At 44.5% G+C, this 23,810-nt stretch overlaps 1 protein-coding gene across 1 annotated transcript in view; it reads left to right on the top strand.

The window, feature by feature from the left end:
* The window catches only part of LOC106570731 (FH1/FH2 domain-containing protein 3), a 189,568-nt gene that overhangs the window by 119,749 nt on the left and 46,009 nt on the right, over positions 1 to 23,810 (top strand). The window contains exons 11-13 of the mRNA XM_082970279.1: positions 9,972 to 10,844; positions 15,944 to 15,978; positions 17,036 to 17,225. Of these exons, the coding sequence (XP_082826405.1) occupies positions 9,972 to 10,844; positions 15,944 to 15,978; positions 17,036 to 17,225 (1,098 nt within the window). The remainder of the gene's footprint in view (positions 1 to 9,971; positions 10,845 to 15,943; positions 15,979 to 17,035; positions 17,226 to 23,810) is intronic.

Genomic DNA, 23,810 nt, shown 5'->3' on the forward strand with positions numbered 1-23,810 from the left:
TCCTAGATACTGTAGTACACACTATAATACCTCCTAGATACTGTAGTACACACTATAACACCTCCTAGGTACTGTAGTACTGTAGTACACACTATAACACCTCCTAGGTACTGTGTACTGTAGTACACACTATAACACCTCCTAGGTACTGTAGTACACACTATAACACCTCCTAGGTACTGTAGTACACACTATAACACCTCCTAGGTACTGTAGTACTGTAGTACACACTATAACACCTCCTAGGTACTGTAGTACACACTATAATACCTCCTAGATACTGTAGTACACACTATAACACCTCCTAGGTACTGTAGTACTGTAGTACACACTATAACACCTCCTAGGTACTGTAATACTGTAATACACACTATAACACCTCCTTGGTACTGTAGTACTGTAGTACACACTATAACACCTCCTAGGTACTGTGTACTGTAGTACACACTATAACACCTCCTAGGTACTGTAGTACACACTATAACACCTCCTAGGTACTGTAGTACACACTATAACACCTCCTAGGTACTGTAGTACTGTAGTACACACTATAACACCTCCTAGGTACTGTAGTACACACTATAACACCTCCTAGATACTGTAGTACACACTATAACACCTCCTAGGTACTGTAATACTGTAATACACACTATAATACCTCCTACGTACTGTAGTACACACTATAACACCTCCTAGTTACTGTAGTACACACTATAACACCTCCTAGGTACTGTAGTACACACTATAACACCTCCCTAGGTACTGTAGTACACACTATAACACCTCCTAGGTACTGTAGTACACACTATAACACCTCCTAGGTACTGTAGTACACACTATAACACCTCCTAGGTACTGTAGTACTGTAGTACACACTATAATACCTCCTAGGTACTGTAGTACACACTATAACACCTCCTAGGTACTGTAGTACACACTATAACACCTCCTAGATACTGTAGTACACACTATAACACCTCCTAGTTACTGTAGTACTGTAGTACACTCTATAACACCTCCTAGGTACTGTAGTACACAGTATTTGTATTTATATTTATTATGGATCCCCACTAGTTCCTGCCAAAGCAGCAGCTACTCTTCCTGGGGTCCAGCAACATTAAGGCAGTTCATACCAATTTAAAAACATTACAATACATTCACAGATTTCACAACACACTGCGTTCCCTCAGGTCCCTACTCTACTACCACATATCTACAGTACTAAATCCATGTGTATGTATAGTGCGTATGTTATCGTGTGTGTGTGTGTGTGTGTGTGTGTGTGTGTGTGTGTGTGTTTCTTCACAAACCCCGCTGTGCCATGACGTGTTTTTTTTTATCTAATTTTACTTCTTGCGTCAGTTACTTGATGTGGAATAGAGTTCCATGTAGTCATGGCTCTATGTAGTACTATAATACACACTATAATACCTCCTAGGTACTGTAGTACACACTATAACACCTCCTAGGTACTATAATACACTATAATACCTCCTAGGTACTGTAGTACACACTATAACACCTCCTAGGTACTGTGGTACACACTATAACACCTCCTAGGTACTGTAGTACACACTATAACACCTCCTAGGTACTGTAGTACACACTATAACACTTCCTAGGTACTGTAATACACACTATAATACCTCCTAGGTACTGTAGTACACACTATAACACCTCCTAGGTACTGTAATACACACTATAACACCTCCTAGGTACTGTAATACACACTATAACACCTCCTAGGTACTGTAGTACTGTAGTACACACTATAACACCTACTAGGTACTGTAGTACTGTAGTACACACTATAACACCTCCTAGGTACTGTAGTACACACTATAACACCTCCTAGGTACTGTAATACACACTACAATACCTCCTAGGTACTGTAGTACACACTATAACACCTCCTAGGTACTATAATACACTATAATACCTCCTAGGTACTGTAGTACACACTATAACACCTCCTAGGTACTATAATACACACTATAATACCTCCTAGGTACTGTAGTACACACTATAATACCTCCTAGGTACTGTAATACTGTAGTACACACTATAACACCTCCTAGGTACTGTAATACTGTAGTACACACTATAACACCTCCTAGGTACTGTAATACACACTACAATACCTCCTAGGTACTGTAGTACACACTATAACACCTCCTAGGTACTATAATACACACTATAATACCTCCTAGGTACTGTAGTACACACTATAACACCTCCTAGGTACTGTAGTACACACTATAACACCTCCTAGGTACTGTAGTACACACTATAACACCTCCTAGGTACTGTAGTACACACTATAACACCTCCTAGGTACTGTAGTACACACTATAACACCTCCTAGGTACTGTAGTACACACTATAACACCTCCTAGGTACTGTAGTACACACTATAACACCTCCTAGGTACTGTAATACACACTATAACACCTCCTAGGTACTGTAGTACTGTAGTACACACTATAACACCTCCTAGATACTGTAGTACACACTATAATACCTCCTAGGTACTGTAGTACACACTATAACACCTCCTAGATACTGTAATACACACTATAACACCTCCTAGGTACTGTAGTACTGTAGTACACACTATAACACCTCCTAGATACTGTAGTACACACTATAATACCTCCTAGGTACTGTAGTACACACTATAATACCTCCTAGGTACTGTAGTACACACTATAACACCTCCTAGGTACTGTAGTACTGTAGTACACACTATAACACCTCCTAGATACTGTAGTACACACTATAATACCTCCTAGGTACTGTAGTACACACTATAACACTTCCTAGATACTGTAGTACACACTATAATACCTCCTAGGTACTGTAGTACACACTATAATACCTCCTAGGTACTGTAGTACACACTATAACACCTCCTAGGTACTGTAGTACACACTATAACACCTCCTAGGTACTGTAGTACACACTATAACACCTCCTAGATACTGTAGTACACACTATAATACCTCCTAGGTACTGTAGTACTGTAATACACACTATAACACCTCCTAGATACTGTAGTACTGTAGTACACACTTTAACACCTCCTAGGTACTATAGTACTGTAATACACACTATAACACATCCTAGATAGTGTAGTACTGTAATACACACTATAACACCTCCTAGGTACTGTAGTACTGTAGTACACACTATAATACCTCCTAGGTACTGTAATACACATTATAACACCGCCTAGGTACTGTAGTACTGTAGTACACACTATAATACCTCCTAGGTACTGTAATACACACTATTACACCTCCTAGGTACTGTAGTACACACTATAACACCTCCTAGGTACTATAGTCCACATTATAACACCTCCTAGGTACTGTAATACTGTAGTACACACTATAATACCTCCTAGGTACTGTAGTACACACTATAACACCTCCTAGGTACTATAGTCCACATTATAACACCTCCTAGGTACTGTAATACTGTAGTACACACTATAATACCTCCTAGGTACTGTAGTACACACTATAACACCTCCTAGGTACTGTAGTACACACTATAACACCTCCTAGGTACTGTATTACTGTAGTACACACTATAACACCTCCTAGGTACTGTAGTACTGTAGTACACACTATAACACTTCCTAGGTACTGTATTACTGTACTACACACTATAACACCTCCTAGGTACTGTAGTACACACTATAATACCTCCTAGGTTCTGTAATACTGTAGTACACACTATAACACCTCCTAGGTACTGTAATACTGTAGTACACACTATAACACTTCCTAGGTACTGTAGTACACACTATAATACCTCCTAGGTACTGTAATACTGTAGTACACACTATAACACCTCCTAGATACTGTAATACTGTAGTACACACTATAATACCTCCTAGGTACTGTAGTACACACTATAACACCTCCTAGGTACTGTAGTACTGTAGTACACACTATAATACTTCCTAGGTACTGTAGTACACACTATAACACCTCCTAGGTACTGTAGTACACACTATAACACCTCCTAGGTACTGTAGTACACACTATAACACCTCCTAGGTACTGTAGTACACACTATAACACCTCCTAGGTACTGTAGTACACACTATAACACCTCCTAGGTACTGTAATACTGTAGTACACACTATAACACCTCCTAGGTACTGTAGTACTGTAGTACACACTATAACACCTCCTAGGTACTGTAGTACACACTATAACACCTCCTAGGTACTGTAGTACACACTATAACACCTCCTAGGTACTGTAATACTGTAGTACACACTATAACACCTCCTAGGTACTGTAGTACTGTAGTACACACTATAACACCTCCTAGGTACTGTAGTACACACTATAACACCTCCTAGGTACTGTAGTACACACTATAACACCTCCTAGGTACTGTAGTACACACTATAATACTTCCTAGGTACTGTAGTACACACTATAACACCTCCTAGGTACTGTAGTACACACTATAATACTTCCTAGGTACTGTAGTACACACTATAACACCTCCTAGGTACTGTAGTACACACTATAACACTTCCTAGGTACTGTAGTACACACTATAATACCTCCTAGGTACTGTAGTACACACTATAACACCTCCTATGTACTGTAATACACACTATAACACCTCCTAGGTACTGTAATACACACTATAATACCTCCTAGGTACTGTAGTACACACTATAACACCTCCTAGGTACTGTAATACACACTATAACACCTCCTAGGTACTGTAATACACACTATAACACCTCCTAGGTACTGTAATACACACTATAACACCTCCTAGGTACTGTAATACACACTATAACACCTCCTAGGTACTGTAGTACACACTATAATACCTCCTAGGTACTGTAGTACACACTATAACACCTCCTAGGTACTGTAATACACACTATAATACCTCCTAGGTACTGTAGTACACACTATAATACCTCCTAGGTACTGTAGTACACACTATAACACCTCCTAGGTACTGTAATACTGTAGTACACACTATAACACCTCCTAGGTACTGTAGTACTGTAGTACACACTATAATACCTCCTAGGTACTGTAGTACACACTATAATACCTCCTAGGTACTGTAGTACTGTAGTACACACTATAACACCTCCTAGGTACTGTAATACACACTATAACACCTCCTAGGTACTGTAATACACACTATAACACCTCCTAGGTACTGTAGTACACACTATAATACCTCCTAGATACTGTAATACACACTATAACACCTCCTAGGTACTGTAATACTGTAGTACACACTATAACACCTCCTAGGTACTGTAGTACTGTAGTACACACTATAACACCTCCTAGGTACTGTAGTACACACTATAACACCTCCTAGGTACTGTAGTACACACTATAACATCTCCTAGGTACTGTAATACTGTAGTACACACTATAACACCTCCTAGGTACTGTAGTACTGTAGTACACACTATAACACCTCCTAGGTACTGTAGTACACACTATAACACCTCCTAGGTACTGTAGTACACACTATAACACCTCCTAGGTACTGTAGTACACACTATAATACTTCCTAGGTACTGTAGTACACACTATAACACCTCCTAGGTACTGTAGTACACACTATAATACTTCCTAGGTACTGTAGTACACACTATAACACCTCCTAGGTACTGTAATACACACTATAACACCTCCTAGGTACTGTAGTACACACTATAATACCTCCTAGGTACTGTAGTACACACTATAACACCTCCTAGGTACTGTAATACACACTATAATACCTCCTAGGTACTGTAGTACACACTATAATACCTCCTAGGTACTGTAGTACACACTATAACACCTCCTAGGTACTGTAATACTGTAGTACACACTATAACACCTCCTAGGTACTGTAGTACTGTAGTACACACTATAATACCTCCTAGGTACTGTAGTACACACTATAATACCTCCTAGGTACTGTAGTACTGTAGTACACACTATAACACCTCCTAGGTACTGTAATACACACTATAACACCTCCTAGGTACTGTAATACACACTATAACACCTCCTAGGTACTGTAGTACACACTATAATACCTCCTAGATACTGTAATACACACTATAACACCTCCTAGGTACTGTAATACTGTAGTACACACTATAACACCTCCTAGGTACTGTAGTACTGTAGTACACACTATAACACCTCCTAGGTACTGTAGTACACACTATAACACCTCCTAGGTACTGTAGTACACACTATAACATCTCCTAGGTACTGTAATACTGTAGTACACACTATAACACCTCCTAGGTACTGTAGTACTGTAGTACACACTATAACACCTCCTAGGTACTGTAGTACACACTATAACACCTCCTAGGTACTGTAGTACACACTATAACACCTCCTAGGTACTGTAGTACACACTATAATACTTCCTAGGTACTGTAGTACACACTATAACACCTCCTAGGTACTGTAGTACACACTATAATACTTCCTAGGTACTGTAGTACACACTATAACACCTCCTAGGTACTGTAGTACACACTATAACACTTCCTAGGTACTGTAGTACACACTATAATACCTCCTAGGTACTGTAGTACACACTATAACACCTCCTAGGTACTGTAATACACACTATAACACCTCCTAGGTACTGTAATACACACTATAATACCTCCTAGGTACTGTAGTACACACTATAACACCTCCTAGGTACTGTAATACACACTATAACACCTCCTAGGTACTGTAGTACACACTATAATACCTCCTAGGTACTGTAGTACACACTATAACACCTCCTAGGTACTGTAATACACACTATAATACCTCCTAGGTACTGTAGTACACACTATAATACCTCCTAGGTACTGTAGTACACACTATAACACCTCCTAGGTACTGTAATACTGTAGTACACACTATAACACCTCCTAGGTACTGTAGTACTGTAGTACACACTATAATACCTCCTAGGTACTGTAGTACACACTATAATACCTCCTAGGTACTGTAGTACTGTAGTACACACTATAACACCTCCTAGGTACTGTAATACACACTATAACACCTCCTAGGTACTGTAATACACACTATAACACCTCCTAGGTACTGTAGTACACACTATAATACCTCCTAGATACTGTAATACACACTATAATACTTCCTAGGTACTGTAGTACTGTAGTACACACTATAACACTTCCTAGGTACTGTAGTACTGTAGTACACACTATAACACCTCCTAGGTACTGTAGTACACACTATAACACTTCCTAGGTACTGTAGTACTGTAGTACACACTATAATACTTCCTAGGTACTGTAGTACACACTATAATACCTCCTAGGTACTGTAGTACTGTAGTACACACTATAACACTTCCTAGGTACTGTAATACACATTATAACACCGCCTAGGTACTGTAGTACACACTATAATACCTCCTAGGTACTGTAGTACACACTATAATACTTCCTAGGTACTGTAGTACACACTATAACACCTCCTAGGTACTGTAGTACACACTATAACACCTCCTAGATACTGTAGTACACACTATAATACCTCCTAGGTACTGTAGTACACACTATAACACCTCCTAGATACTGTAGTACACACTATAATACTTCCTAGGTACTGTAGTACACACTATAACACCTCCTAGGTACTGTAGTACACACTATAACACTTCCTAGGTACTGTAGTACACACTATAACACCTCCTAGGTACTGTAGTACACACTATAACACCTCCTAGGTACTGTAGTACTGTAGTACACACTATAACACCTCCTAGGTACTGTAGTACACACTATAACACTTCCTAGGTACTGTAGTACACACTATAACACTTCCTAGGTACTATAATACACTATAATACTTCCTAGGTACTATAATACACTATAACACTTCCTAGGTACTGTAGTACTGTAATACACACTATAACACCTCCTAGGTACTGTAATACACACTATAACACCTCCTAGGTACTGTAGTACACACTATAATACCTCCTAGATACTGTAATACACACTATAACACCTCCTAGGTACTGTAATACTGTAGTACACACTATAACACCTCCTAGGTACTGTAGTACTGTAGTACACACTATAACACCTCCTAGGTACTGTAGTACACACTATAACACCTCCTAGGTACTGTAGTACACACTATAACATCTCCTAGGTACTGTAATACTGTAGTACACACTATAACACCTCCTAGGTACTGTAGTACTGTAGTACACACTATAACACCTCCTAGGTACTGTAGTACACACTATAACACCTCCTAGGTACTGTAGTACACACTATAACACCTCCTAGGTACTGTAGTACACACTATAATACTTCCTAGGTACTGTAGTACACACTATAACACCTCCTAGGTACTGTAGTACACACTATAATACTTCCTAGGTACTGTAGTACACACTATAACACCTCCTAGGTACTGTAGTACACACTATAACACTTCCTAGGTACTGTAGTACACACTATAATACCTCCTAGGTACTGTAGTACACACTATAACACCTCCTAGGTACTGTAATACACACTATAACACCTCCTAGGTACTGTAATACACACTATAATACCTCCTAGGTACTGTAGTACACACTATAACACCTCCTAGGTACTGTAATACACACTATAACACCTCCTAGGTACTGTAGTACACACTATAATACCTCCTAGGTACTGTAGTACACACTATAACACCTCCTAGGTACTGTAATACACACTATAATACCTCCTAGGTACTGTAGTACACACTATAATACCTCCTAGGTACTGTAGTACACACTATAACACCTCCTAGGTACTGTAATACTGTAGTACACACTATAACACCTCCTAGGTACTGTAGTACTGTAGTACACACTATAATACCTCCTAGGTACTGTAGTACACACTATAATACCTCCTAGGTACTGTAGTACTGTAGTACACACTATAACACCTCCTAGGTACTGTAATACACACTATAACACCTCCTAGGTACTGTAATACACACTATAACACCTCCTAGGTACTGTAGTACACACTATAATACCTCCTAGATACTGTAATACACACTATAATACTTCCTAGGTACTGTAGTACTGTAGTACACACTATAACACTTCCTAGGTACTGTAGTACTGTAGTACACACTATAACACCTCCTAGGTACTGTAGTACACACTATAACACTTCCTAGGTACTGTAGTACTGTAGTACACACTATAATACTTCCTAGGTACTGTAGTACACACTATAATACCTCCTAGGTACTGTAGTACTGTAGTACACACTATAACACTTCCTAGGTACTGTAATACACATTATAACACCGCCTAGGTACTGTAGTACACACTATAATACCTCCTAGGTACTGTAGTACACACTATAATACTTCCTAGGTACTGTAGTACACACTATAACACCTCCTAGGTACTGTAGTACACACTATAATACCTCCTAGGTACTGTAGTACACACTATAACACCTCCTAGGTACTGTAGTACACACTATAATACCTCCTAGGTACTGTAGTACACACTATAACACCTATAACAAGGTAAAAATCTGTCGTTCTGCCCCCTGAACAAGGCAGTTAACCCATTATTCCCCGGTAGGCCGTCATTATAAATAAGAATTTGTTCTTAACTGACTTACCTAGTTAAACAACTGAACTTCCTCCTCTGCTACGCGTGCGCTCTTGTTTTTCTGGCCTAGAGGCTTCTGATGGGCCACGTTTCCCGTAAATATAACCCTAAAGTCCTAGTTAGTTCCACAACTCTAACTCATAGACGAATCCCCAAGTTCTAGAAGAATGTAGGATCCTGCCTCTTCCTCTCATGTCTCCATCGAACCTTAAGATCATCTGCCATGTTATTTGTGATGAGAATGACAACTCTCTATTTTTACACATTCACCCACTCCTCTCCTCCATCCATCCTTCTGTTCCCAGAAAATCGACACAGAACCAGTCAGCCAGCGTTCACAGAACCAACTCCATCACTTCCTCCATCTGCATCACTTTGAGAAAAGAGAAAGAAAATAAAGAGAGAGAACAGGAAGAGAAGAGGAAGAAGAGCCATCCTCCTCCTGTCTCTCTGCCGTCCCCACTGGTTACCCTGACTCCTCCTCATCCTGTCTCTCTGCCGTCCCCACTGGTTACCCTGACTCCTCCTCCTCCTGTCTCTCTGCCGTCCCCACTGGTTACCCTGACTCCTCCTCCTCCTCCTCCTCATCCTGTCTCTGTGCCGTCCCCACTGGTTACCCTGACTCCTCCTCCTCCTCCTCCTCATCCTGTCTCTGTGCCGTCCCCACTGGTTACCCTGACTCCTCCTCCTCCTCCTCCTCCTCCTCCTGTCTCTCTGCCGTCCCCACTGGTTACCCTGACTCCTCCTCATCCTCCTCCTCCTCCTCCTGTCTCTCTGCCGTCCCCACTGGTTACCCTGACTCCTCCTCCTCCTCCTCCTCCTCCTCCTGTCTCTCTGCCGTCCCCACTGGTTACCCTGACTCCTCCTCCTCCTCCTCCTCCTCTTCCTGTCTCTCTGCCGTCCCCACTGGTTACCCGGTCTCCGCCTCCCCCTCTGATCTCCTCCCCCACCTCTCCCTTGGCCCAGCCCTCTCAGCTGACAGCTCTCCTCGCTAGGCGTAAGTCCACTGTCACCATCCCTGCTACCAATGAAGTTACCACGCGGGGTATGAACCGTCCCTCCCCTGAGCGCATGCCCTACCTCCCCCACTCTCCCTTCCATCTCTTCTCCTACGACTTCGATGAGGAACCGATACCACCCACAACTAAACAGGAAGTGGACTCTGCTGCTGCTGCCAGGTTAGAAGGCGCAAAGGACTACATTTCCCCAAATTCCTCAGAGATTCTTCCTCACTGATTGCCAGCTGTTTGAATTCTGTTACTTCCTGTTTCTCTGCTACTTTATGGAGTCTTTCACTGCTTCCAGTCTTCCTTCTGTCACTGCGTCTAGAAGCCTCACTGCCAACAAGCTTTCACTTGGTCCTACTTATGCCACTTTAAGTCTTACTTCCTTTCACCCTTTCTTCTTCTGCTACTCTGTGTTTAAAAGCCTCCCCGTTTTCTGCTATGTTAGAAAGCCTCACCACCAAACTGACACAGCCAGTGGGTGACTTTCTCTTGTACCACTGCACTACGACTCTCTCTACTACCGTTCACCTCTTCAGGTCTCCTGTCACCTTTACCTCTGCCTGCCTAAAAGACATGATCTCTCCCCCCTCTTCCACTGTCTCCACTTCTTCTAGTTGACCAGCAGTACTACTGTTGTATTTAATAACTATGTTCTTTTATGTACTTTATCATTTCCTTTAGGTAACAGATCTAACAGTTGTAACAGGTATACCAGGAATAACAAGTATAACAGTTATAACAGCTATAACAGGAATAACAAGTATAACAGTTATAACAGGTATAACAGTTATAACAGCTATAACAGGAATAACAAGTATTACAGTTATAACAGGTATAACAGGAATAACAAGTATAACAGTTATAACAGGAATAACAAGTATAACAGTTATAACAGGTATACCAGGTATAACAGGAATAACAAGTATAACAGTTATAACAGCTATAACAGGAATAACAAGTATAACAGTTATAACAGGAATAACAGGAATAACAGTTATAACAGGAATAACAAGTATAACAGTTATAACAGGAATAACAAGTATAACAGTTATAACAGGAATAACAAGTATAACAGTTATAACAGGTATAACAGGAATAACAAGTATAACAGTTATAACAGCTATAACAGGAATAACAAGTATAACAGTTATAACAGTTATAACAGTTATAACAGGAATAACAAGTATAACAGTTATAACAGGAATAACAAGTATAACAGTTATAACAGGTATAACAGGAATAACAAGTATAACAGTTATAACAGCTATAACAGGAATAACAAGTATAACAAGTATAACAGTTATAACAGGAATAACAAGTATAACAGTTATAACAGGTATAACAGGAATAACAAGTATAACAGTTATAACATATATAACAGTTATAACAGGTATAACAGGTATAACAGTTATAACAGGTATAACAGGTATAACATATATAACAGGTATAACAGCTATAACAGGTCTAACAGGAATAACAGGTATAACAGTTATAACAGGTATAGCAGTTATAACAGGTATAACAGTTATAACAGGTATAACAGGAATAACAAGTATAACAGGTATAACAGTTATAACAGGAATAACAAGTATAACAGTTATAACAGGAATAACAAGTATAACAGTTATAACAGGTATAACAGGAATAACAAGTATAACAGTTATAACAGCTATAACAGGAATAACAAGTATAACAGTTATAACAGTTATAACAGTTATAACAGGAATAACAAGTATAACAGTTATAACAGGAATAACAAGTATAACAGTTATAACAGGTATAACAGGAATAACAAGTATAACAGTTATAACAGCTATAACAGGAATAACAAGTATAACAAGTATAACAGTTATAACAGGAATAACAAGTATAACAGTTATAACAGGTATAACAGGAATAACAAGTATAACAGTTATAACATATATAACAGTTATAACAGGTATAACAGGTATAACAGTTATAACAGGTATAACAGGTATAACATATATAACAGGTATAACAGCTATAACAGGTCTAACAGGAATAACAGGTATAACAGTTATAACAGGTATAGCAGTTATAACAGGTATAACAGTTATAACAGGTATAACAGGAATAACAAGTATAACAGGTCTAACAGTTATAACAGGAATAACAAGTATAACAGTTATAACAGGTATAACAGGTATAACAGGAATAACAAGTACAACAGGTATAACAGGTATAACAGGTATAACAGGTATAACAGGAATAACAAGTACAACAGGTATAACAGGTATAACAGGTATAACAGGTATAACAGGAATAACAAGTATAACAGTTATAACAGGTATAACAGGTATAACAGGAATAACAAGTACAACAGGTATAACAGGTATAACAGGTATAACAGGTATAACAGGAATAACAAGTATAACAGTTATAACAGGTATAACAGGAATAACAAGTACAACAGGTATAACAGGTATAACAGTTATAACAGGTATAACATATATAACAGCTATAACAGTTATAACAGGTATAACAGGAATAACAGGAATAACAAGTATAACAGTTATAACAGGTATAACAGGAATAACAGGTATAACAGTTATAACAGGTCTAACAGGAATAACAAGTATAACAGTTATAACAGGTATAACAGTTATAACAGGTCTAACAGGAATAACAGGTATAACAGTTATAACAGGTCTAACAGGAATAACAAGTATAACAGTTATAACAGGTATAACAGTTATAACAGGTCTAACAGGAATAACAGGAAAAACAAGTATAACAGGTATAACAGGAATAACAAGTATAACAGGTATAACAGGTATAACAGGTATAACAGTTATAACAGGAATAACAGGTATAACAGGAATAACAAGTATAACAGTTATAACAGGTCTAACAGGAATAACAAGTATAACAGGAATAACAAGTATAACAGTTATAACAGGTCTAACAGGAATAACAAGTATAACAGTTATAACAGGAATAACAGGTATAACAGGAATAACAAGTATAACAGTTATAACAGGTCTAACAGGAATAACAAGTATAACAGGAATAACAAGTATAACAGTTATAACAGGTCTAACAGGAATAACAAGTATAACAGGAATAACAGTTATAACAGGTATAACAGTTATAACAGGTATAACAGTTATAACAGGTATAACAGGTATAACAGGTATAACATATATAACAGCTATAACAGTTATAACAGGTATAACAGTTATAACAGGTATAACAGGTATAACAGTTATAACAGGTATAACAGGAATAACAAGTATAACAGTTATAACAGGAATAACAAGTATAACAGGTATAACAGGTATAACAGGAATAACAGGTATAACAGGAATAACAAGTATAACAGGTCTAACAGGAATAACAAGTATAACAGTTATAACAGGTATAACAGTTATAACAGGTCTAACAGGAATAACAGGAAAAACAAGTATAACAGTTATAACAGGTATAACAGGAATAACAAGTATAACAGTTATAACAGGTCTAACAGGAATAACAAGTATAACAGGAATAACAGGTATAACAGTTATAACAGGTATAACAGTTATAACAGGTCTAACAGGAATAACAGGTCTAACAGTTATAACAGGTATAACAGTTATAACAGGTATAACAGTTATAACAGGTATAACAGGTATAACAGGTATAACAGTATATAACAGCTATAACAGGTATAACAGGAATAACAGGTATAACAGGTATAACAGGAATAACAGGTATAACAGGTATAACAGGAATAACAAGTATAACAGGTATAACAGGAATAACAGTTATAACAGGTATAACAGGAATAACAAGTATAACAGTTATAACAGGTATAACAGGTATAACAGGTATAACATATATAACAGCTATAACAGTTATAACAGGTATAACAGTTATAACAGGTATAACAGTTATAACAGGTATAACAGGTATAACAGTTATAACAGGTATAACAGTTATAACAGGTATAACAGGTATAACAGGTATAACATATATAACAGCTATAACAGTTATAACAGGTATAACAGTTATAACAGGTATAACAGGTATAACAGTTATAACAGGTATAACAGGAATAACAAGTATAACAGGTATAACAGGTATAACAGTTATAACAGGTATAACAGGAATAACAAGTATAACAGTTATAACAGGTATAACAGGTATAACAGGTATAACATATATAACAGCTATAACAGTTATAACAGGTATAACAGTTATAACAGGTATAACAGGTATAACAGTTATAACAGGTATAACAGGAATAACAGGAATAACAGGTATAACAGGAATAACAGGTATAACAGTTATAACAGGTATAACAGTTATAACAGGTCTAACAGGAATAACAGGTCTAACAGTTATAACAGGTATAACAGTTATAACATGTCTAACAGGAATAACAGGAAAAACAAGTATAACAGTTATAACAGGAATAACAGGTCTAACAGGAATAACAGTTATAACAGGTCTAACAGGAATAACAGGTCTAACAGTTATAACATGTCTAACAGGTATAACAGGAATAACAGGTATAACAGGAATAACATGTATAACAGTTATAACAGGAATAACAGGTCTAACAGTTATAACAGGTCTAACAGTTATAACAGCTGTCTAACAGGTCTAACAGGAATAACAGGTATAACAGTTATAACAGGTCTAACAGGAATAACAGGTATAACAGTTATAACAGGTATAACAGGAATAACAGGTCTAACAGTTATAACACGTCTAACAGTTATAACAGGTCTTGCTTTTCATCTCCATGTCTCTGCACTAGTTTGTGATGCTGTTACGTAGCTAAGGGGTCGTGCTCCGTTCTTCTCATCTACTGCCGTTAGCTAACATGAATTAGCCTACCGTTAGCTAGAAATGCCTACTATAAACTATCAGGGGTATAGGCTAATTCTGCTAACTAAGGTGATTCTATCTTCTCAATTCAGCCACTGTTATTAGCCACAGTAGACAGGGGCTTGTGTTTAGTTTGTGTTTAGGTTCAAACGTGTAGGCTACTAATGGTATCAAACATGCTATTACGTCTATCTAACAGGGTGCTAGCTAGCAGGGGGACAAGCACACGTCTCACCTATAGTAGGCTACAGCTGTCTAGTTGTAAAGGTTTCTAATCGATCACCTATTAAGTCTAAACAGGGTGCTAGCTAGCAGGGGCTCATGTTGGTTTTCTCAACCTCTTCTATAAGGGAACAGTGGTGGGATATTTTTAGTTCTCCCTCAGTATCACTCACTCTGTCTCTCTCTCTCTCTCTCTCTCTCGCTCTCCACAGAACTGGAGCTCAAAGTACTCCCGTCACGCCAGCAAATAAGTGAGCGAGCACAGTTCACGCACACGCACACACGCACACACGCACACACGCACACACGCACACACGCACACACGCACACAGACACACACACACACGCACACGCACACGCACACGCACACGCGCACACGCGCACACGCACACACACACACACACAGACACAGACACACACACACACACACACGCACACACGCACACACACACACACACACACACACACACACACACACACACACACACACACACACACACACACACACACACACACACACACACACACACACACACACACATAGTTAAGTGTTATGTTTTAACTTTACCTGGGCTCTATTAAAAACCTGTCACTTCCTGTCTCTCCCTGCCGCTTCCTGTCTCCTCCTGTCTCTCCCTGTCTCTCCCTGTCTCTTCCTGTCTCCTCCTGTCTCTCCCTGTCTCCTCTTGTCTCCTCCTGTCTCCTCCTGTCTCCTCCTGTCTCTCCCTGTCTCCTCCTGTCTCCTCCTGTCTCTCCCTGTCTCCTCCTGTCTCACCCTGTCTCCTCCTGTCTCTCCCTGTCTCCTCCTGTCTATCCCTATCTCCTACTGTCTCTCCCTGTCTCCTCCTGTCTCCTCCTGTCTCTCCCTGTCTCCTCCTGTCTCACCCTGTCTCCTCCTGTCTCTCCCTGTCTCCTCCTGTCTATCCCTATCTCCTACTGTCTCTCCCTGTCTCCTCCTGTCTCCTCCTGTCTCTCCCTGTCTCCTCCTGTCTCTCCCTGTCTCCTCCTGTCTCTCCCTGTCTCCTCCTGTCTCCTCCTGTCTCTCCCTGTCTCTCCCTGTCTCCTCCTGTCTCCTCCTGTCATTCCCTGTCTCCTCCTGTCTCTCCCTGTCTCCTCCTGTCTCCTCCTGTCTCCTCCTGTCTCCTCCTGTCTCTCCCGTTCTTTTCCTGTCTCTCCCTGTCTTTTCCCCTCTTTCTCTCTCTCTTATTCTCTCTCTTTTACTCTTTCTCCCCCTCTCTCTCTCTCTCTCTCTCTCTCTCTCTCTGTTGCTCTATATCCCTCCATGTCTCTCTGTCCCCCCTCAGGTCTCCTCTGGGTGGTCTCCTCTCCTCCTCCTACAGACAGCATCAGGAGTCTCTGTCGGCCGAGAGAGAGAGAGAGACGTCGTGCAGAGAGAGAGGAAAGACTGCAGAGGATAGAGAGAGAGGAGAGGAACAAACACAGTCGAGACTATGTGGACAAAATGGAAGAGGCCAGGATGGCACGGGATGAGAGGTGAGTTTAAAATACATCAACTACACAAACACATCACACAGAGAGGGAGGGAGAGAGAGAGAGAGAGACAGAGAGAGAGACAGAGAGGGGGGAGAGAGAGAGACAGAGAGAGAGATGGGGAGAGAGAGAGAGAGAAGGGGGAGAGAGCGAAAGAGAGACAGCGAGACAGAGGGATGGGGAAGAGAGCGAGAGAGAGAGACAGAGAGAGAGAGGGATGGGGGAGGGAGCGAGAGAGAGAGACAGAGAGAGAGAGGGATGGGGGAGGGAGCGAGAGAGAGACAGAGAGACAGAGGGAGATGGGGAAGTGAGAGAGGGAGAGAGATGGGGAAGTGAGAGAGGGAGAGAGATTGGGAAGAGAGAGAGGGATGGGGAAGAGAGAGAGAGAGAGAGATGGGGGAAGAGAGAGAGAGACAGAAAGAGAGAGAGAGAGGGATGGGAGAGAGAGAGAGAGAGAGAGAGATGGGGGAAGAGAGAGAGAGACAGAGAGAGAGGGATGGGGAAGAGAGAGACAGAGAGAGAGGGATGGGGGAGAGAGAGAGAGAGAGAGATGGGGGAAGAGAGAGAGAGACAGAAAGAGAGGAGAGAGAGAGAGGATGGGAGAGAGAGAGAGAGAGAGAGAGAGATGGGGAGAGAGAGAGAGAGAGAGGGATGGGGGAAGAGAGAGAGAGACAGAGAGAGAGAGATGGGGGAGAGAGAGACAGACAGAGAGAGAGAGATGGGGGAGAGAGAGACAGAGAGAGAGGGATGGGGGAGAGAGAGACAGAGAGAGAGGGATGGGGGAGAGAGAGAGAGAGAGAGATGGGGAAGAGAGAGAGAGAGACAGAGAGAGAGAGACAGAGAGAGAGAGAGAGAGAGAGAGGGATGGGAGAGAGAGAGAGAGGGATGGGGGAAGAGAGAGAGAGAGAGGGATGGGGAAGAGAGAGAGAGAGAGACAGAGGGATGGGGAAGAGAGCGAGAGAGACAGAGAGGGATGGGGGAAGAGAGAGAGAGACAGAGAGAGAGAGATGGGGAGAGAGAGACAGACAGAGAGAGAGAGATGGGGGAGAGAGAGACAGAGAGAGAGGGATGGGGGAAGAGAGAGAGAGAGAGACAGAGGGATGGGGAAGAGAGCGAGAGAGACAGAGAGAGAGAGATGGGGAGAGAGAGACAGACAGAGAGAGAGAGATGAGGGGAGAGAGAGAGACAGAGAGAGAGGGATAGGGGAGAGAGAGACAGAGAGAGAGGGATAGGGGGAGAGAGAGACAGAGAGAGAGGGATAGGGGAGAGAGAGACAGAGAGAGAGGGATGGGGGAGAGAGAGACAGAGAGAGAGGGATGGGGGAGAGAGAGACAGAGAGAGAGGGATGGGGGAGAGAGAGACAGAGAGAGAGGGATGGGGGAGAGAGAGACAGAGAGAGAGGGATAGGGGAGAGAGAGACATAGAGAGAGGGATAGGGGAGAGAGAGACAGAGAGAGAGGGATAGGGGAGAGAGAGACAGAGAGAGAGGGATAGGGGAGAGAGAGACAGAGAGAGAGGGATGGGGGAGAGAGAGACAGAGAGAGAGGGATGGGGGAGAGAGAGACAGAGAGAGAGGGATGGGGGAGAGAGAGACAGAGAGAGAGGGATGGGGGAGAGAGAGACATAGAGAGAGGGATGGGGGGCATCCTACCATCACACAGTCTGCCAATAACACAAGTATTGACTTGAGGGAATATGTCTCCAGTTAAGAAACAGTTCCTGCTTTGTAATTGTTTTCAGGTTAGAAATGTGCCCTTTACTGCCAAAGGCACAGCGTAACAAAACTACTTTCCTCGCTTTGTCTGTGTTAAGAAGCAGTATGTTAACTGCAGCCTGTGGGTTGTCAGGAAACTGATGATGTTGACTGAACACTGTGAAAAGACTCCACGATTCAATATTTTACTTCTGCACTCTACCTAAAACACAAACACACACATACACACACACACACACACACACACACACACACACACACACACACACACACACACACACACACACACACACACACACACACACACATACACACACACACACACACACACACACACTGGCACAAGAACACACACACATCTGTGTTAGAATCCCATTTCCTCCTGCTGTCTCTGTGAAGTGGACTGAGCTTCATGGATACAGAACACATTCAGGAGAGAAGGGGGAGTTGGGTGATGAAGGGGAAAGGGAGGGTAGAGAGAGGAGTGGGTTAGAGAGGGGTGGGTTAGAGAGGGGTGGGTTAGAGAGGGGTGGGATAGAGAGGGGGGTGGGATAGAGAGAGGGGTGGGGATAGAGAGGGGGTGGGATAGAGAGGGGTGGGATAGAGAGGGGTGGGATAGAGAGGGGTGGGATAGAGAGGGGTGGGATAGAGAGGGGTGGGTTAGAGAGGGGGTGGGATAGAGAGGGGTGGGATAGAGAGGGGTGGGATAGAGAGGGGTGGGATGAGAGGGGTGGGATAGAGAGGGGGTGGGTTAGAGAGGGGTGGGATAGAGAGGGGGTGGGATAGAGAGGGGGGTGGGATAGAGAGGGGGTGGGATAGAGAGAGGTGGGATAGAGAGGGGTGGGTTAGAGAGGGGTGGGATAGAGAGGGGTGGGATGAGAGGGGTGGGTTGAGAGGGGTGGGATAGAGAGGGGTGGGATAGAGAGGGGTGGGTTAGAGAGGGGTGGGATAGAGAGGGGTGGGGATAGAGAGGGGTGGGATGGAGAGGGGTGGGATAGAGAGGGGTGGGATAGAGAGGGGTGGGATAGAGAGGGGTGGGTTAGAGAGGGGTGGGTAGAGAGGGGTGGGATAGAGAGGGGTGGGTTAGAGAGGGGTGGGATAGAGAGGGGGGTGGGATAGAGAGGGGGGTGGGATAGAGAGGGGTGGGATAGAGAGGGGTGGGATAGAGAGGGGTGGGGTTAGAGAGGGGTGGGATAGAGAGGGGTGGGATAGAGAGGGGTGGGATAGAGAGGGGTGGGATAGAGAGGGGTGGGATAGAGAGGGGGTGGGATAGAGAGGGGTGGGTTAGAGAGGGGTGGGTTAGAGAGGGGTGGGATAGAGAGGGGTGGGGATAGAGAGGGGTGGGATAGAGAGAGGTGGGATAGAGAGGGGTGGGATAGAGAGGGGTGGGATAGAGAGGGGTGGGTTAGAGAGGGGTGGGATAGAGAGGGGTGGGATAGAGAGGGGTGGGTTAGAGAGGGGTGGGTTAGAGAGGGGTGGGTTAGAGAGGGGTGGGATAGAGAGGGGGGTGGGGATAGAGAGGGGTGGGTTAGAGAGGGGTGGGATGGAGAGGGGTGGGATAGAGAGGGGTGGGATAGAGAGGGGTGGGATAGAGAGGGGGGTGGGATAGAGAGGGGTGGGTTAGAGAGGGGTGGGATAGAGAGGGGTGGGATAGAGAGGGGTGGGATAGAGAGGGGTGGGATAGAGAGGGGTGGGATAGAGAGGGGTGGGATAGAGAGGGGTGGGGATAGAGAGGGGTGGGATAGAGAGGGGTGGGATAGAGAGGGGTGGGATAGAGAGGGGTGGGTTAGAGAGGGGTGGGATAGAGAGGGGTGGGATAGAGAGGGGTGGGATAGAGAGGGGTGGGAGTAGAGAGGGGGTGGGATAGAGAGGGGGTGGGATAGAGGGGGTGGGATGAGAGGGGTGGGATAGAGAGGGGTGGGATAGAGAGGGTGGGATAGAGAGGGGTGGGATAGAGAGGGGTGGGATAGAGAGGGGTGGGATAGAGAGGGGTGGGGGTAGAGAGGGGTGGGATAGAGAGGGGTGGGATAGAGAGGGGTGGGATAGAGAGAGGTGGGATAGAGAGAGGGTGGGATAGAGAGGGGTGGGTTAGAGAGGGGTGGGATAGAGAGGGGTGGGATAGAGAGGGGTGGGATAGAGAGGGGTGGGATAGAGAGGGGGGTGGGATAGAGAGGGGTGGGTTAGAGAGGGGTGGGATAGAGAGGGGTGGGATAGAGAGGGGTGGGATAGAGAGGGGTGGGATAGAGAGGGGTGGGTTAGAGAGGGGTGGGATAGAGAGGGGTGGGATAGAGAGGGGTGGGTTAGAGAGGGGTGGGATAGAGAGGGGTGGGATAGAGAGGGGTGGGATAGAGAGGGGTGGGATAGAGGGGGGTGGGATAGAGAGGGGTGGGATAGAGAGGGGGGTGGGATAGAGAGGGGGGTGGGATAGAGAGGGGTGGGATAGGAGGGGTGGGATAGAGAGGGGGGTGGGATAGAGAGGGGTGGGATAGAGGGGGTGGGATAGAGATGGGGGTGGGATAGAGAGGGGTGGGGTAGAGAGGGGTGGGAGTAGAGAGGTGGGATAGAGAGGGGTGGGGTAGAGAGGGGTGGGATAGAGAGGGGTGGGATAGAGAGGGGTGGGGTAGAGAGGGGTGGGTTAGAGAGGGGTGGGATAGAGAGGGGTGGGATAGAGAGAGGTGGGATAGAGAGGGGTGGGATAGAGAGGGGTGGGATAGAGAGGGTGGGATAGAGAGGGGTGGGGTAGAGAGGGGTGGGATAGAGAGGAGGTGGGATAGAGAGGGGTGGGATAGAGAGGGGTGGGATAGAGAGGGGTGGGATAGAGAGGGTGGGATAGAGAGAGAGGTGGGATAGAGAGGGGTGGGATAGAGAGAGGTGGGATAGAGAGGGGTGGGATAGAGAGGGGTGGGATAGAGAGGGGTGGGATAGAGAGGGGTGGGGATAGAGAGGGGTGGGATAGAGAGAGGTGGGATAGAGAGGGGTGGGATAGAGAGGGGTGGGATAGAGAGGGGTGGGATAGAGAGGGGTGGGGATAGAGAGGGGGGTGGGATAGAGAGGGGTGGGGGTAGAGAGGGGTGGGATAGAGAGGGGTGGGATAGAGAGGGGGGTGGGATAGAGAGGGGTGGGATAGAGAGGGGTGGGGTGGGAGTAGAGGGGTGGGATGAGAGAGGGGGTGGGATAGAGAGGGGTGGGATAGAGAGGGGTGGGATAGAGAGGGGGTGGGGATAGAGAGGGGTGGGATAGAGAGGGGTGGGATAGAGAGGGGTGGGATAGAGAGGGGTGGGATAGAGAGGGGTGGGATAGAGAGGGGTGGGGGTAGAGAGGGGTGGGATAGAGAGAGGTGGGATAGAGAGAGGGTGGGATAGAGAGAGGGTGGGGGTAGAGAGAGGGGTGGGAGTAGAGAGAGGGTGGGATAGAGAGGGGTGGGATAGAGAGAGGTGGGATAGAGAGGGGTGGGATAGAGAGAGGTGGGATAGAGAGAGGGTGGGATAGAGAGGGGTGGGATAGAGAGGGGTGGGGATAGAGAGGGGTGGGATAGAGAGGTGGGGATAGAGAGGGGTGGGATAGAGAGGGGTGGGATAGAGAGGGGTGGGATAGAGAGGGGTGGGATAGAGAGGGGTGGGATAGAGAGGGGTGGGATAGAGAGAGGTGGGATAGAGAGAGGTGGGATAGAGAGGGGTGGGATAGAGAGGGGTGGGATAGGAGAGGTGGGATAGAGAGGGGTGGGATAGAGAGGGTGGGATAGAGAGGGGTGGGATAGAGAGGGGTGGGATAGAGAGAGGTGGGATAGAGAGGGGTGGGATAGGGAGGGGTGGGGATAGAGAGGGGTGGGATAGAGAGGGGTGGGATAGAGAGGGTGGGATAGAGAGGGGTGGGATAGAGAGGGGTGGGATAGAGAGGGGTGGGATAGAGAGGGGTGGGATAGAGAGGGGGTGGGATAGAGAGAGGTGGGATAGAGAGGGGTGGGATAGAGAGGGGTGGGATAGAGAGGGGTGGGATAGAGAGAGGTGGGATAGAGAGAGGTGGGATAGAGAGGGGTGGGATAGAGAGAGGTGGGATAGAGAGGGGTGGGATAGAGAGAGGTGGGATGAGAGGGGTGGGATAGAGAGAGGTGGGATAGAGAGGGGTGGGATAGAGAGGGGTGGGATGGAGAGGTGGTGGGATAGAGAGAGGTGGGATAGAGAGAGGTGGGATGAGGGGTGGGATAGAGAGGGGTGGGATAGAGAGGGGTGGGATAGAGAGGGGTGGGATGAGAGAGGGGGTGGGATAGAGAGAGGTGGGATAGAGAGGGGTGGGATAGAGAGGGGTGGGATAGAGAGGGGTGGGATAGAGAGGTGGGATAGAGAGGGTGGGATAGAGAGAGGTGGGATAGAGAGGAGTGGGATAGAGAGAGGTGGGATAGAGAGGGGTGGGATAGAGAGAGGTGGGATAGAGAGGGGTGGGATAGAGAGAGGTGGGATAGGAGAGGTGGGATAGAGAGGGGTGGGATAGAGAGGGGTGGGATAGAGAGGGGTGGGATAGAGAGGGTGGGATAGAGAGGGGTGGGATAGAGAGGGGTGGGATAGAGAGGGGTGGGATAGAGAGGGGTGGGATAGAGAGGGGTGGGATGAGAGGAGTGGGATAGAGAGAGGTGGGATAGAGAGGAGTGGGATAGAGAGAGGTGGGTAGAGAGGAGTGGGGATAGGAGAGGTGGGATAGAGAGGGGTGGGATAGAGAGGGGTGGGATAGAGAGAGGGTGGGATAGAGAGAGGTGGGATAGAGAGGGGTGGGATAGAGAGGGGTGGGATAGAGAGGGGTGGGATAGAGAGGGGTGGGATAGAGGAGGTGGGATGAGGGGTGGGATAGAGAGGGGTGGGATAGAGAGGGGTGGGATAGAG

This window comes from Salmo salar, chromosome 27, assembly GCF_965601325.2.
Source record: "Salmo salar chromosome 27, fSalSal1, whole genome shotgun sequence".
NCBI lineage: Eukaryota > Metazoa > Chordata > Actinopteri > Salmoniformes > Salmonidae > Salmo > Salmo salar.